The 12809-nt window shown below is 51.8% G+C and overlaps 1 protein-coding gene across 6 annotated transcripts in view; it reads right to left on the bottom strand.

The window, feature by feature from the left end:
* The window catches only part of KAZN (kazrin, periplakin interacting protein), a 760285-nt gene that overhangs the window by 27828 nt on the left and 719648 nt on the right, over positions 1 to 12809 (bottom strand). For 5 of the 6 annotated variants that reach the window (XM_066270382.1, XM_066270383.1, XM_066270384.1 and 2 more), the window contains 3 exons: positions 12206 to 12336; positions 9187 to 9237; positions 7757 to 7880 (listed from right to left, as the gene is read on the bottom strand). In XM_066270382.1, coding sequence (XP_066126479.1) covers positions 7757 to 7880; positions 9187 to 9237; positions 12206 to 12336 — 306 coding nt within the window. Of the gene's footprint in view, positions 1 to 7637; positions 7881 to 9186; positions 9238 to 12205; positions 12337 to 12809 lie in introns of those variants that run through there. The other variant, XM_066270388.1, reaches the window with a different exon arrangement.

A 12809-nucleotide genomic window follows, 5' to 3' on the forward strand; every position in this document is an offset into this window, starting at 1 on the left:
TGCGGCTCACCCAGGGGACGTCATGGCCTCCTGGAGAGTGTCTGTGTCCTTTAGTTTACAAAGGGTTGGGGGAAGGCTGTGACCAGCCCTCACTTTTCTATTCTGCTAGGGTTGAGGAGGGAGGAGGCCTGGACCATCTTTCTCTGATGGAGAACAGGGAAAGTCTGGGGGGGCCCATAAGGAGTGACTTTTCCACAATTTGAGGGGGTAGGAGGAAGCCTTAGGCAGCTCCTGCCTCCTCTCACCTTGGAGGCCCCTGGAGGGAGCTCAGAGATGACCCGGCTCATGGATTTCACACTGGCTTGACGTTGCACACCCGTCACTCAAATAAAATCATAGCTAAAAGTAAACCAAAGCTTTGGGCTGAAGGGTAGCAAGTGTGACAGGGGAGGTGGCCTAGGTCACCAGGGACTCAAAAGACTCCACAGGCCACAGATGGGTAATAACTGTCCTGGTCTGTTTTAGAGGGAGACTGACTGCCCATGGATGCACAGCGAGTTGTTGGCCCAGTTGGGAACTGGGAGTCCAGAGCCAGGCTCAGGGCTCCTGATTGCCCTGGGCTGAGGGTGGTGGGCTTCGGGGTGGTGAAGGCCAGGCCCTCCTCAGGGGCCTAAAGGCAGGGTCTGGGCAGATCTCTCCACAGCTGGTCCACCCCATACCTCTCCCAAGTGCGGCTTGGATTGCTATACTCCCAATTTAGGGTTCATCACCTGGCATTGGTGGGGCACCACTGGCCCCGGGCCATGGCCAGCGAGCCCCCCAATGCTCGGCACAGGTCTCAAGTCAGCCACAGAACAGGCAAAATCTGAGATGATGAACATCACCCTCAGAACTTGGACTTCATGTAGGTCCGACTCCTGCCCTGCCACTTCCTGGCTGTGTGACTTTAGGAAAATCGGGGAACCTCTCTGTGACTCTAATAGGGGTACTGTAGCAGGCTCCCAGGGCTGCCAGGGGGCAGCAGATACACCATGCCCATCCCCTCTGTTCTACTCAGCAGGGCCCAGCGAGGGCTCTGGTCACCAGCTACCCAGAACTGCCCCAGGAAGGTGGTCACAACCTGCCTGTGATGGCCCCCTGGGGAAGCTTCCCAACAGAAGTCTGAGCTGAGACCCCCGGGAAGACCCCCGGGTCGTCTCCCCGTGTATTCTCTTGCAGCTGAGTCCACCTAGGGAGCTTGTTAAATATCCACGCAGCTCCTCGACCCAGTGGGTAGGGTCGGGGCCTGGGAATCTGTATTCTTACAGCTCAAGACTTGTTCGGGTTTCACAGCTACTGACCTACGGGTGGTTCTCAAATCTCTCATTTTCTTGCCCTCTTGCTCACTCTCCTTCTATCAGAGGACTCCGGATAAACTCTTGCATGGAGGTTCACCGGGTGAGAGATAAGAGCAGAGCTTCTGGCTGAAGGTGGGGTTGGAGCCCCGCCTATGAGTTCCTTAACCAGCTATAGCAATCTCGTGAGGGACCTCTGAAGAACCCGCAAGGGTTCCACGGAACACAGTTTGCAAACCCTTACTTATTCCAATTTCTTCCTCCATGGAGAGGAGAAACTGAGCCCCAAAGAGCTAGCCTGCACAGGGTTGGTGAAGGCCAGGTCTCCACCCCGTGTTGTGGGCGGAGCTCTGGTTCAGCAAGGGAGGGGTCACGGCAGAGCAAACGGAGCCAGTTCTCTGCTTCCACCCTCCCACCAACTCCTCTCTGGGGTGTTTTCTGGGCCTGGGAGTGGGGATGGGGGTAAAATGCTGATGAAAATAGGCACAACCACAAAGGCATGGAAGAACCAAGCTGTGCCAGAGACTGCTGGTAGGCAACAGTGGGGTGAGGTAAGGCTTCCTATTGATCAGCTGTCCTGGTTTGGTGGCCTATGGCTGATCAGAGACTACGCGATAGCTACTAAGAACAGGTACTCTGGGAGTCAGGCGGCCGGAGTTGAATCTTGGTTCTGTTTCTTCCTAACTATGTAACTTGGGGCAAGAGCTTCACTTCTCTGTGCCTCGGTTTGTTCATCTATAAATGAAGATGGTAGCAGTATTTATCATGGCAGTTTGAGGCACGCCGCTGCCAGACCAGGCCATCTCTGGGCTCTGACATGTCTTCTTCCAAATGTGCCGTCCTACGGTGATCTTTGGGACCTCTATTTCAAGATCCCCGCCTTGGGCCACCTGGTTACTTCTCTCGGTCTAAATAGGCCTGTGTAGCCACAACAGAGAGTATGTGTCTAGTGACCTGAGAGACAGAATGCAGCTGGGGTTGGTGGGTTCCAGCGGCAATGCCTCAAACCCTTCCTGTCCCCAGGCAGAGAAACCTGGGTTCTCTCTCTCCCAAAGCAACAAAGGACCTGAAGGTGGGCTCTGAGGACTGGGCACAGCTCCAGGGACATCAGGGTCATACAGCCTGATGTGAAATCCGATGCAGGCCCACAGGCTGGAGCAATTAGCCAGGCATGGCCTGGCCCCCCTAGTGGGTGGCAAAGTCCTCCAGATGGAAGATGATGTGCCATTTTATAGATTTAGTTATTTTGCAGCAATTAACTGCTATTGGTAACCCACAAAAAAAGCAATCAGAGATTTCTAAAACCCCAAACTCAGAAATGCCAGTGTTTACCAGGCACATTATGTGACAAGACAATGTCACCAGGTTCCGGAAGTCCTGCCATTTGCAAGAAAAATAGGTCAAGGTTTTCAGTGGCTGCTATTCTTGCTTCTAGTAAGACCAGTATATCCTTGGGATCATTTTCTCACGGCTCCAGTTTTTGCAGATGGGGGGGGCTTTAAAGTAGTGGAGGTTCAGGTTTGAATTATCTGTACCCCAGAAGCCATCAAGATTTATACCCTGAATTTACTTGTTCAGTGATACTTCATTAGCGATGCTCTCTGATACTTAAACAACTTCTAAGGTACAGTGAGGATCAAACTCTTCAGTTATTTTTAAGTTTATGGGACATATTTTTATCATATAAAATTATGAGTCTATCCTTCCAGGAGGTAAAAGTTAATTGTAACTAGTCCCTCTTGTCCTTATTACTATACTAGCAGGCTCATTTTCTACTGGGAAGTGGGAACAGGTGGGAGGAAGGGGCCGGCAGGGTTTGCCCCACCTGTGTGTGGAGGGGATGCTTGTGAGGCCCGTTTTGTGAAAATGCAGGTGTTTGGTGTGAAGATCCATAGGTATTTTTAAACTTATATTGTCAAATGGCGGATGACCCACAGGTGGCAGCCCGGCTGCACCTGGGTTCCCCGGAGCCCAGATGAGGCGCACAGCGGCTGCCTCCCACAGCTGGGGTCCTGGTGTGAGGCAGCTCCTCCTGCGCCAGGAGGGGCCTCGTGTTGTGGGCAGAGCTCTGGTTCAGCAAGGGAGGGGTCACCTCAGAGCAAATGGAGGCGGTCCTCTGCGCCTACCCTCCCCACCAACTCCTCTCCCGGCTGTTTTCTGGGCCTGGCGGGTAAAAAGCTGATGAAAATAGGCACAGCCACAAAGGCAAGGAAGCACCAAGCTGTGCCAGAGACTGCTGGTGGGTGACAGTGGGGTGAGGTCAGATTCAAACCATGCCGGGCCGAAGTGTTTACAGCACCCCCCTGCTCGGTCCAGGCCCCTCACTGACCAAGTGGTGCAGTGCTTCCGGGCACCAGACTCCCTAGGTCTGCAGCCCAACTGTACTGTTCACAGGACTCCTTGACTCTGGATGACCTAACCTCAGTTTTCTCAATAACGTAGGCTGTTGGAGGGTTAACTGAGTTAATACATGTTAAGTGCGCAGCACGAACCCTGGCCTATGGTAAGTGCTTAATGCACGTTAGCTGTGATTACGATGGCTGTTGTTAGGTTACACCTGTTGGCGCCTACCGGTACGGGTGGGAGAGCATGCAGCAGGGCCACCGAGTCCAGCCCTGCAGGTGTGCCAGCCCTGCGGGTGTGCCAGCCCTGCGGGTGTGCACTGCGTGACATGGGGCCCCCGCACGGAGCGGGGGCTGACGGAGTAACGCAGCCCACAGCCTGGGGAGCTGTGCAGTGGCCCCGGATGCCCTGGGCAGCCCTACTTCAATTTCCGACTTGAAGTTGGACCACTGGGGACAAGGTCTCAGTGAAGATTAGCAAAGGAGGTAGAGTAGCTTTTGAGTAGCGCTACCAAGATCTGAGTAAGGTGTGGCCCGGCCCATGAGGTCACATGGCTGTAGGGACGATAACTAGGATTTTGTTAAAGCCACTCCTCTCTGGGCCGACGTTTTCCCCACCTGTCCAGTGTGGGGGTTGGGTTAGTTTTGGGATGGCAAATAGGCTTTCTCCTTGTACGCCAACTCCGACTGACTGGCAGTGGCCGGCTGAGGCTCTGTAAAGTCAAGAAATCAGAAGCCCTGGGCTCTGTGATTGATTCATAATGTCTGCACCAGGCCAGGGAGAAGGTAGCATGGCAGTTTGGGGCCACTTACCCTCCTCAGATTAGCCCAGTGGTCCTCAAGCCTGGCTGCCCCTTGGAATCACCAGAGAAGGTTTAACGCTGATTCAGGGTTACGGCTGGGCCTCGGTAATTTTTTTTGAAAGCTCCGCAGGTGACTGTAATGTGGGGCCAGGTTGAGATCTGCTGGAGCGCATGCCCCTAAGTTCCTTGCAGTCCTGAGCTCTGTAACTTCTCGGCATGGTCTATTCATCACGGAGCTTTGCGCTTTCTTCCAGCAGAAATGACAGGGCAGTTAAAAGGCCAGCCTTCCTTCAGTTTTACTGCTGGAGCAGCATTACGTTTAGGTTGGGCAGTGGCTGAGGGCACAGGCTGCCATTAGGGATTGGGGTACCCGCTGGCCTCTTCTCATACCATGGAGTTCCACTGGGCTGGGCTGTGTCTGGGGGAACCGCTGGGGTTCAGAAAAGCCTGACTTATTCTGGCTTCATCAGGGAAGCCCCATGGCTTGCTCAGTTTCTCCCTTAAGCTCAGTTCAGTCCCCAGGGAAGGTGGGACGTTGGGACGATGCAGAGGCCTCACTGAGGTCTGTAGGAAGTAACATGCCCCAAACTGCCAGGCCCCACGTCTGGGCCTTTGGAAAGTGTGCAGGGGGGAGGAGGAAGCCGATGAAAGCTGACGGGGGCGCTGAGCTGGAGAATGCAGGGCCAGGGTGCCGGGCTGGGAGCTGGTGCATTAGGAACATGGGCAGCCCTGGATGCCAACAGCGAAGCCAGCAAAGACATGATGTTTCCGGGAGACCACCTGGGCCTCAGCCCCTCCGTGGGCCCAGAATCCATCCAGCTTTCCTCGGCCCTTCCCATCACCCCTTGGGACCCAGGCCTGGAATTCCAGGGCATAGCTCATGGGGGCTTTGCCTCCCACCCGGAGCAAGATAAAAGCAATCAAATAACATAGAATTCAGTAATATTTTAAAATAAGCTTTATTTAGATTTTTTTTTATATTTTATATTTGCATCCATGCCTTCGAGAAACCTTTCCCATGGGAAAGGTTATTTTCATCTAATGTTACCCATAACTCATTCGCTATTTGACGTAGTTCTCTTAAATAAATCATCCTTAGTAACTCTTAGAATTATCTCCTAATTTACAAAAACTGAAATGAAAAAGGAACTACTGAATCATTACCAGGAGTGGTTGCAATCTTATTTTCTCATAAGGGGAAAACAATAGAAATCAAAAGAAAAAAAAATTCATGGGGGAGAAAGTGTTTTCTAAAATATCTCTGCAGAGAAGGATGCCAGCTCCGGTCTCGGTTAAACAGCTTAGCCAAAGGAGGCCAGGAAGAGCCTTAATAGGTGCCCGGCTGGCTCCTTCCCAACCCCCACCAGGTCAGAAGGAAAGAGAGAGGCCGACTGCAGCTTTTGTTTGTTTCAGAGACTGTGGACAAAATACCCTATCAGTTCTGGTAGAGACGCACCAGCACTTCTTTCTTTGTAAGAGCTGAAAATGTTATTGTTAGCAGAAAGCTCAACTACTGTTGTTTAGTGTGTGAATTGAACTGTTAGTAGTTAAGGTGGAGCACTGGGGGAGAGGCGGGGAAGGATTCACAGACCAAGAGGAAAGGGAGGCTAGTTTGAGGCCTCAGGAGGAGGCGCTGGCTTCTAGCTTACATGATTTCCATCAGCCCACGTTTAAAGCACACGCTCCTTGCTGGTGAGCCTCACTGGGGCCAACACTGCTCCCCAAATAGGCAGATGTTGCCTCCAGCCCTCTCTCCTGGGGTGAGTGGGCTCAGGCTGCTGTGACAATTGGTAAGACAGGGCCAAAGGGATTCAGAGAGATTCTGCTAAGCGTGGCTGGAGGAACTAACCAGAATGGGAGGGCAGGGGCTCTGGAGCTGGACACTATGTCCCCAACAGCCCTTCCCTTCAGAGGAGAACCTCCTCTAATAACACCTGCCTGGCCAATGTGCAGAATAAACCAAGGACGAGAGAGACATAGCTGCAGGGAATGCCGCCGGAGGACCCTCGTAGAACCGCTCAGCGTATGGTCCCTGTGGTCATACCCTATGGTCATGTGATTGGCTGTTACCCCTGTATTCTACCTCAATCAAAAGACAGACCCAAGAGAAGGTGACCATTACAGTAGGCGCCCTGCTTACTGAGGTCAGTGTTCTGTATTTCAGATAAATAAATATACTACAGAGAAAGACCTGAAGAGAGCTATGAGTGGGAAGAAAGGTGGAGCGCACTTCCATGCAGGGGCGGAAGAATGAGGAGAGAGAAGAAGAATGAACAGAAAAAAAAAAAAAGCAAGCTTTGAAATCCCATAGTCCCTGGGTTCTGGCCACCCTAAACTCTACCTTGCGCAGTTTGGCAGCAGCATGATAAGAGAATAGACAAGTCAACAGAAACACCCGCCTCCCGCCCGCCCCATGGAAAAATATACATTCCGATATTTATGTAATAATTTAGATAGAATAAGTCTTCTGCACTTGTGCAAATAAATTAAACGGAACAATTTCCTTTTTCCTTTTTCCATAAAGAAAAAAACGGCAACGCAATTTAAAAACTGGCAGGCCGTTAAAAAGAGCCCATTTGACCTCAACAAACCCAGCCAAGACAAGGCCCCTTGGCAGGGCTTTGGAGACTCTTGCAGAGAGCGGACCTTACCCTGACGACGGTGGCGTTTTGTGGTTAAAGTGACTTGAGCGCGCCCCGAGAACAGGGTCTGGTCCCACACGTTCACACCGGAGGGGAGGGCAGGGAGAGGGAAGACATCAAAAACAGACCACATCCTTGGGGAGACGGGCTCCAGAAGTAGCAGTTTGGACAAGGGACATTTACAAGCACGGAGTGCACAATAGTTTTTGTTATTTACAAATACACAGCAGTCCTTCAAGTTTTCAAGTTTCATAAAAAGGAGGAGAGGGGAGGGGGACGGGGGGGGGATAAAACCAACCCAACGAACCAAACAAAAAGAAACATTGAAAAAAAACAAACAAAACAAAAACAAACCCAGGTTAACAACACAACTGTATCGCGCTGAAGACGACAGAGAGTTGACATATTCACACACGGTTGTAGTATGTACATCAATTACAGAGGTGGCGACGCACAGGGAAGGGGTCACACGCGTTTGCGCCTGGCCACGCCCAGCACCCACGCCCATGCGCACTGACACGCACGCACGCCCCCACACACGCACGCAGGCACGTCCACACGCAGGCACGTCCACACGCAGGCACGTCCACACGCAGGCACGTCCACACGCACAGCCACGCCTGCCGGGCAGCAAGCGAAGGGAGGCGGGTATCACCAGTCCGCGTCCTCCTCTATGTAATAATCGGGGGCGGTACCATCAAAGAGGCCTGGGTCGAGGGACTTCCGTTGCTTCCCTCTGGCGAAGACGCGGGAGATGGAGCCAAATCCCATCTTCTCTTTCTTCTTTTTTCGTTTTTGGTCTTCAAGATCCTCTAGTGACTGAGGAGTCGGGGCCAAGTAGTGGAGATAAGGGGAAAAGAACAAAGCCAACCTGAGCTGGGAGCTTCGCGTCGTGGAGGGACGGGGACGGCCGTTGGGGGAGGGGAAGGGGCCACCCGTGGTCGGGAATGCCAGGGTCTGAGGGAACTTGGGCCAGTTACAGGACCTCAGGGACAAACGGAAGGACTCATCCAAGACTGTCATGAGGATGTCACTGAAGGGGATACAAACGCTTAGAGCAGTGCCTGGCGCACAATATGCATTCCATCCTGCTTAGCTGCTGGTGATGCCTGTATCATCATGTAAATTGTTTGCCCACACCTTCCAGTGCCTCTTGAGGGCTTGCAAGATTGCGTGCATGCACTGGGCTATGGCTCGGCAACTGGACACTGCACAAGGGCACAAGTTCCCTGTGAAAGAGTCTCTGCAAAAGGAGGCCTGGGAGAGCCCGGAGAGGAGGGAGGACACCTGAGCTTTGGGTCAGCCAAGAGAAAGGACCCTGGACCTGAAGGTCCTGGACAAAAAGCAGGAGTGGCCAAGGTTGAGGGGGAGACTGGGGCTTGGGTTCCAGCCTTGATTATGAGATAACTAGAAGGATTTGGGGGACCGTGTCTATCAGAGAGCTTTGCAGACTGTCAAGTGCTCTGTATAGACATGGGGTACCACTCTCCCACAAAAAGGTAGGGAATAGACTAGACTGATGGTGCTCAAAATATATCTCCTAAATTTCAGGCCCAATCCACACCTGGTAGATCATAATCTCCATGTTGAAGGGCCCAGAAGTCTGCATTTGAAAAACTTTCCTGATGGACCCTGATGCAATGAATGGTTGCATAGACCAGCATGTGGGTACCCCAGAACTAGAAAACATCTCAGAGACCCCCTTCTGACCCTCAAATTCATGTTGGTCTCTTCCCTGCAGATTCTTCTCCTCACCCTGATGATAGAATATAAAAATGTTTAAAATAAGTAAAAGTTTTCTGCAATGAGGGGCCCAGTGAGCTCATGGCTTGGGTCATCAGACTGGCTGCCAGAAGAGGATACTACCAGGGCAGCAGGAATGGAGGATACTGATGTGATACTCTTAGTAGGTGTACAGGTCCAAATGAGGGCACGGAAGGGCAGACCAGGTAATAACTGTGATTTAGGCACCAATCCACATGTGACGTAGCGCCTTAACTCCTTCCTCTCTGCCTGAGGTGTCCCAAGTATTGAAGAGGGGGAGGCAAGGGCCCAGGGGAACAGGGGATGAAGTCATAGGGTGGGGTGAAGGGAGGGCCCGAGACCCCAGAGAAGGCACACCTACCTGTACAATGGGGTTGTGCAGGTTCTTCTGAACTGGGCCGGGACTGTCGCCCTATAGCCAAAGCAGAAGAGAAAGATGAAACAGCAGAGACACAGGACAGACACATGCAAGCAGAGGTGGCCTGTGAAGCACGGGATCTTTCGTGAAGGGAAGCCATCCCTTAGGTACCACCCTGCTTCGTACTGCGGGGCCGACCACCCACCCCTGAAGCAGACACTCCCGGATGGCTCATTGGGGAGGACCTGGGGCTCACTGACGTGCTGTTTGGATCAGGGGTCCTGGCCCGAGGCTCTGGGGTGCCCTACTGCCCGCTCTGACCTCTTGACCCCCAACACTCTCTGACCCAACAAATCAGTTACTCAAAGGCTTCTAAGCTCCTGTCCCAATTGGTCGAGTGTGTTAGAACTGGAGGTTGGTTACACTTGGTGTTTTTCCTAAAGAAATACAACTTTTATAGAATAAAAAAAAGCATAAAAAGAAAGGATTTTGAAACAGGAAGACTAGAAATACTCTGTAGCCTCTAACTCCCCCCACAAACCCAATGAATCTTTTATTTTTGTATAAGTACAGAAGGACTCATTAGCCTGATTTATAGCTACATAGGCTCTAGACAGTCCAACATCATGGAGTTAATTAAAAGCAGAGTTACAATGCAAATTTGGGACAGTCTGGTTCCTCCTGGTCCAGTTCTCCTTCTTATTGTGTGCAAAAGTGGATGTACAAAAGCTTTCACTACACCCCAAAATCAGTCTGTCCCACCTGGGGGCAAACAGGATCATTTGGACCGTGAAAGTCATTACTAGGGAGACTACTGATGGTTGTTTACAGAATTGCAGGCAAAGTACCCATGAAGAAACAAAGTCTATATCACTTGCCATGTCCATCAATGTTCTCTAACAACCTCTCTGTGCTGAGTTGCCACTTCTGCTTTAAATGAGTGGCCAGAGCATGAGAGGATGGGGGCAGGATCCTCAGTCCAGACTGCACTGGCTGTTCTTGCTGTTGTCAGGTCAAATGCCTGAGAACAGAGGGTTACCTGGAGCTATTTGCCGGCTCTTCCTGCCTTACCTGTGTGCACATCTGTTGATATGTGGGATGGAAGTAGTTGAGGGAGGGCAGGAATGGAACAAATGGTAGTTTAGCCTTTAGTCCTATCTCAAAGTTTACAAATGGGACTCATAGTAGGCAGCTAAAACATCTTTGCTAAATTTATGGGGAAGAGAATAAGACCAGTGCCCACTGAAATGCCTGTATCCAGACAACTGGCTCATCAAAGTATGTATTTCTGGCTATAGGGCTCTAAGGTGAACCTGGAAATAAATGTGCTGGACCTGACATCTGTTAGCAGCAGGTATGTGCCAAGGCCAAGTTGGGGAAAAGGTTAGGCCTGTGCCAATGTAATTCAAGAGGCCTTTAGAGAATCCTTTCTATACAATGAATTTTCCAACAGCATTTGGGCTGTCAGACCCTCTTTGGGCCCATCAAGAGAAGATTAAAAAAAAAAAAAAGGCCCCTGAGAAGGTAGTCTCATTTGGGCTACGTGCACTAGAGGATTCTGGGCCGCACTGTAAGATGCTGGCTGTAGGTATAACTTAACAGTGGTCCCTCAGAACCAGAGATAGATGTCAGTGGCCCCTTTAGTGGTCCACCTTCTTTGCGTTGTTCGGTCAGTCAAGAAAGCCTTTGTCACCGGGGTGCTTTCCTGGGGATGAGAGAACACACTGCTTCCTTTCATAAAGCCCCAGTTAAAAAAGAATCCCAGCCCTCAGTGGGGCCCCTGGCCTGCAGGCAACCTTCTCCCCATTAGGACATGGGCCAACCAAGGCCCCGGGCCAGCAGTCAGGCTGCCCACACCACCACACTGAGGCAGCTTACTTTATGTTTAGTCTTAGCCGTTTTTATAAGTGCTTTCATTGTTATTGTAGATAGAAAAAAAAAAAGTTTCCATTATGATTACTTGTAGAAATCAGGTCCAAATGAGATAGAAAAGATACTGATTTTTATGAATTGATTTTCAATCAGTACCATTATGCACAAGCTTATTATTAGTGCTAATAGGTTTTCAAGGTTCTTCTCCGGAGGTTTCCAGGTAGACAGTCATATCGGCAAGGAATGGCTATTCTGTCTTTCTTTCCCACTGTATTCACCTCATTTTTTTTTTTTTTTAATTCTCTATCTCACTGGTTAATAAAGCAACGTTCACTGTGTTCTTGAGAAAGCCTTCCCATGCATTCGAAGACCTACCCTAGTATGTCTCAATCTTCAGGACACAGCCGGGAGCCCTCTGTATTCTCAACCGCATGATGGGACAGGAATAAAGAATGGCCCCCACACCCAACCCCTGTGTGATGTCAGAGCCTAGATATGGCATCCTCCTGTCCTCAGACACTTGACCCACCTTTGTTTATCTGGCACCCCGCCCCCTCACTTCTTGGGAGCCTGTCTGCTGCCCTACTAGTCATCAGGAGTTAGGTGACTAGGGACATGTGCCTCTTGGTAGCTGGCACCCAGTATGCAACCAAAACGTGTTTGATTAAACAAACTTAGAACAAATTCATGGATACTGCTCCAGAGACAAAACACGCCAAAGCTTCCTGAAGCTCAAAAAATCCTGCCTCATTCCTGGCTGGAGCCTCGAGCCAAGCTGGCCCTACGGAGAAATGAGGTGTGCTGGGAAGGCCCTGAGCTGCGGAGGGTAACGTCCGGGAGGAGGAGCCCGCGGTCTCAGGCGCAGCCCACCAGAGGGACCCCGGGCTGCACAGACCCCACGGCCGACCCAGGCCCGCCTTCCTCTGGATTTTCCTTGCCCTCCCGGACACAAGGAGCAAATGGGCCTCCTTCCTTTCTCTCCCCACATCCATCTCTTCTTGCAAAAGGAAAGAACAGAACAGGAAGTGCCTCCGCCAGAGTGCTCCCTGGGTGGACGAGAGGAAACAACGAGTACGTCTTCACCCCTCCGCCCGCCCCAGCGGTTTCCGGGCAGGGCCCAGGGCCCGGGCCCTGCTGCTGCTGGCCTTACGTTGCAGAGGGAGTGCGTCCGGTGTCGAGGGGAGTTGATGTCGCTTGGCGTGGATGACCGGTCGCCTTCCGCGGCAGACGCGTCCGAGATGACAGAGGGCTGCCGGGAGTGGCAGGGGCTCACCCTGACCGCTGGAAAGCAGGGACAGCTGGTAAGTGAGGGACAGAGAGAATGTCCTCGCCTTGACTGCCTTGCAGGCGATTCCACCAGTGCCCCCATTATACAGACGAGAACACTGAGACGTAGGAAAGGCGCCTGCCCAGCTCTCCGCCCCTCTGTTCAGCAGCCACACAAGTCATCGGAGTGGAGGTTCCAGGAAGAATCTCCCATCACAGCCTCTGCATCCACCCAGGCCCCTGCTAACCAGGATGAAGGAGAAGAAGAGGTAGAGTCTCCAGGGACCTCAGTGACTGTCCTCACAGTGCTCCCACCCCTGGACATTCCCTAAACCTGATGTGATCCTAACTGCTGGTAAACACCAGCTTCCCAAGCAGAAGCCTAGAGCCACCACCAGCACCCCCCCACACCAATCATAATCAGCACTTCTAAACCCCACCCAGATCTGTCTGCTTCTCTCCAACCCCAGTGCCACCAACTCAGCCCA

Source organism: Saccopteryx bilineata, chromosome 3 (genome assembly GCF_036850765.1).
Source record: "Saccopteryx bilineata isolate mSacBil1 chromosome 3, mSacBil1_pri_phased_curated, whole genome shotgun sequence".
Taxonomy (NCBI): domain Eukaryota; kingdom Metazoa; phylum Chordata; class Mammalia; order Chiroptera; family Emballonuridae; genus Saccopteryx; species Saccopteryx bilineata.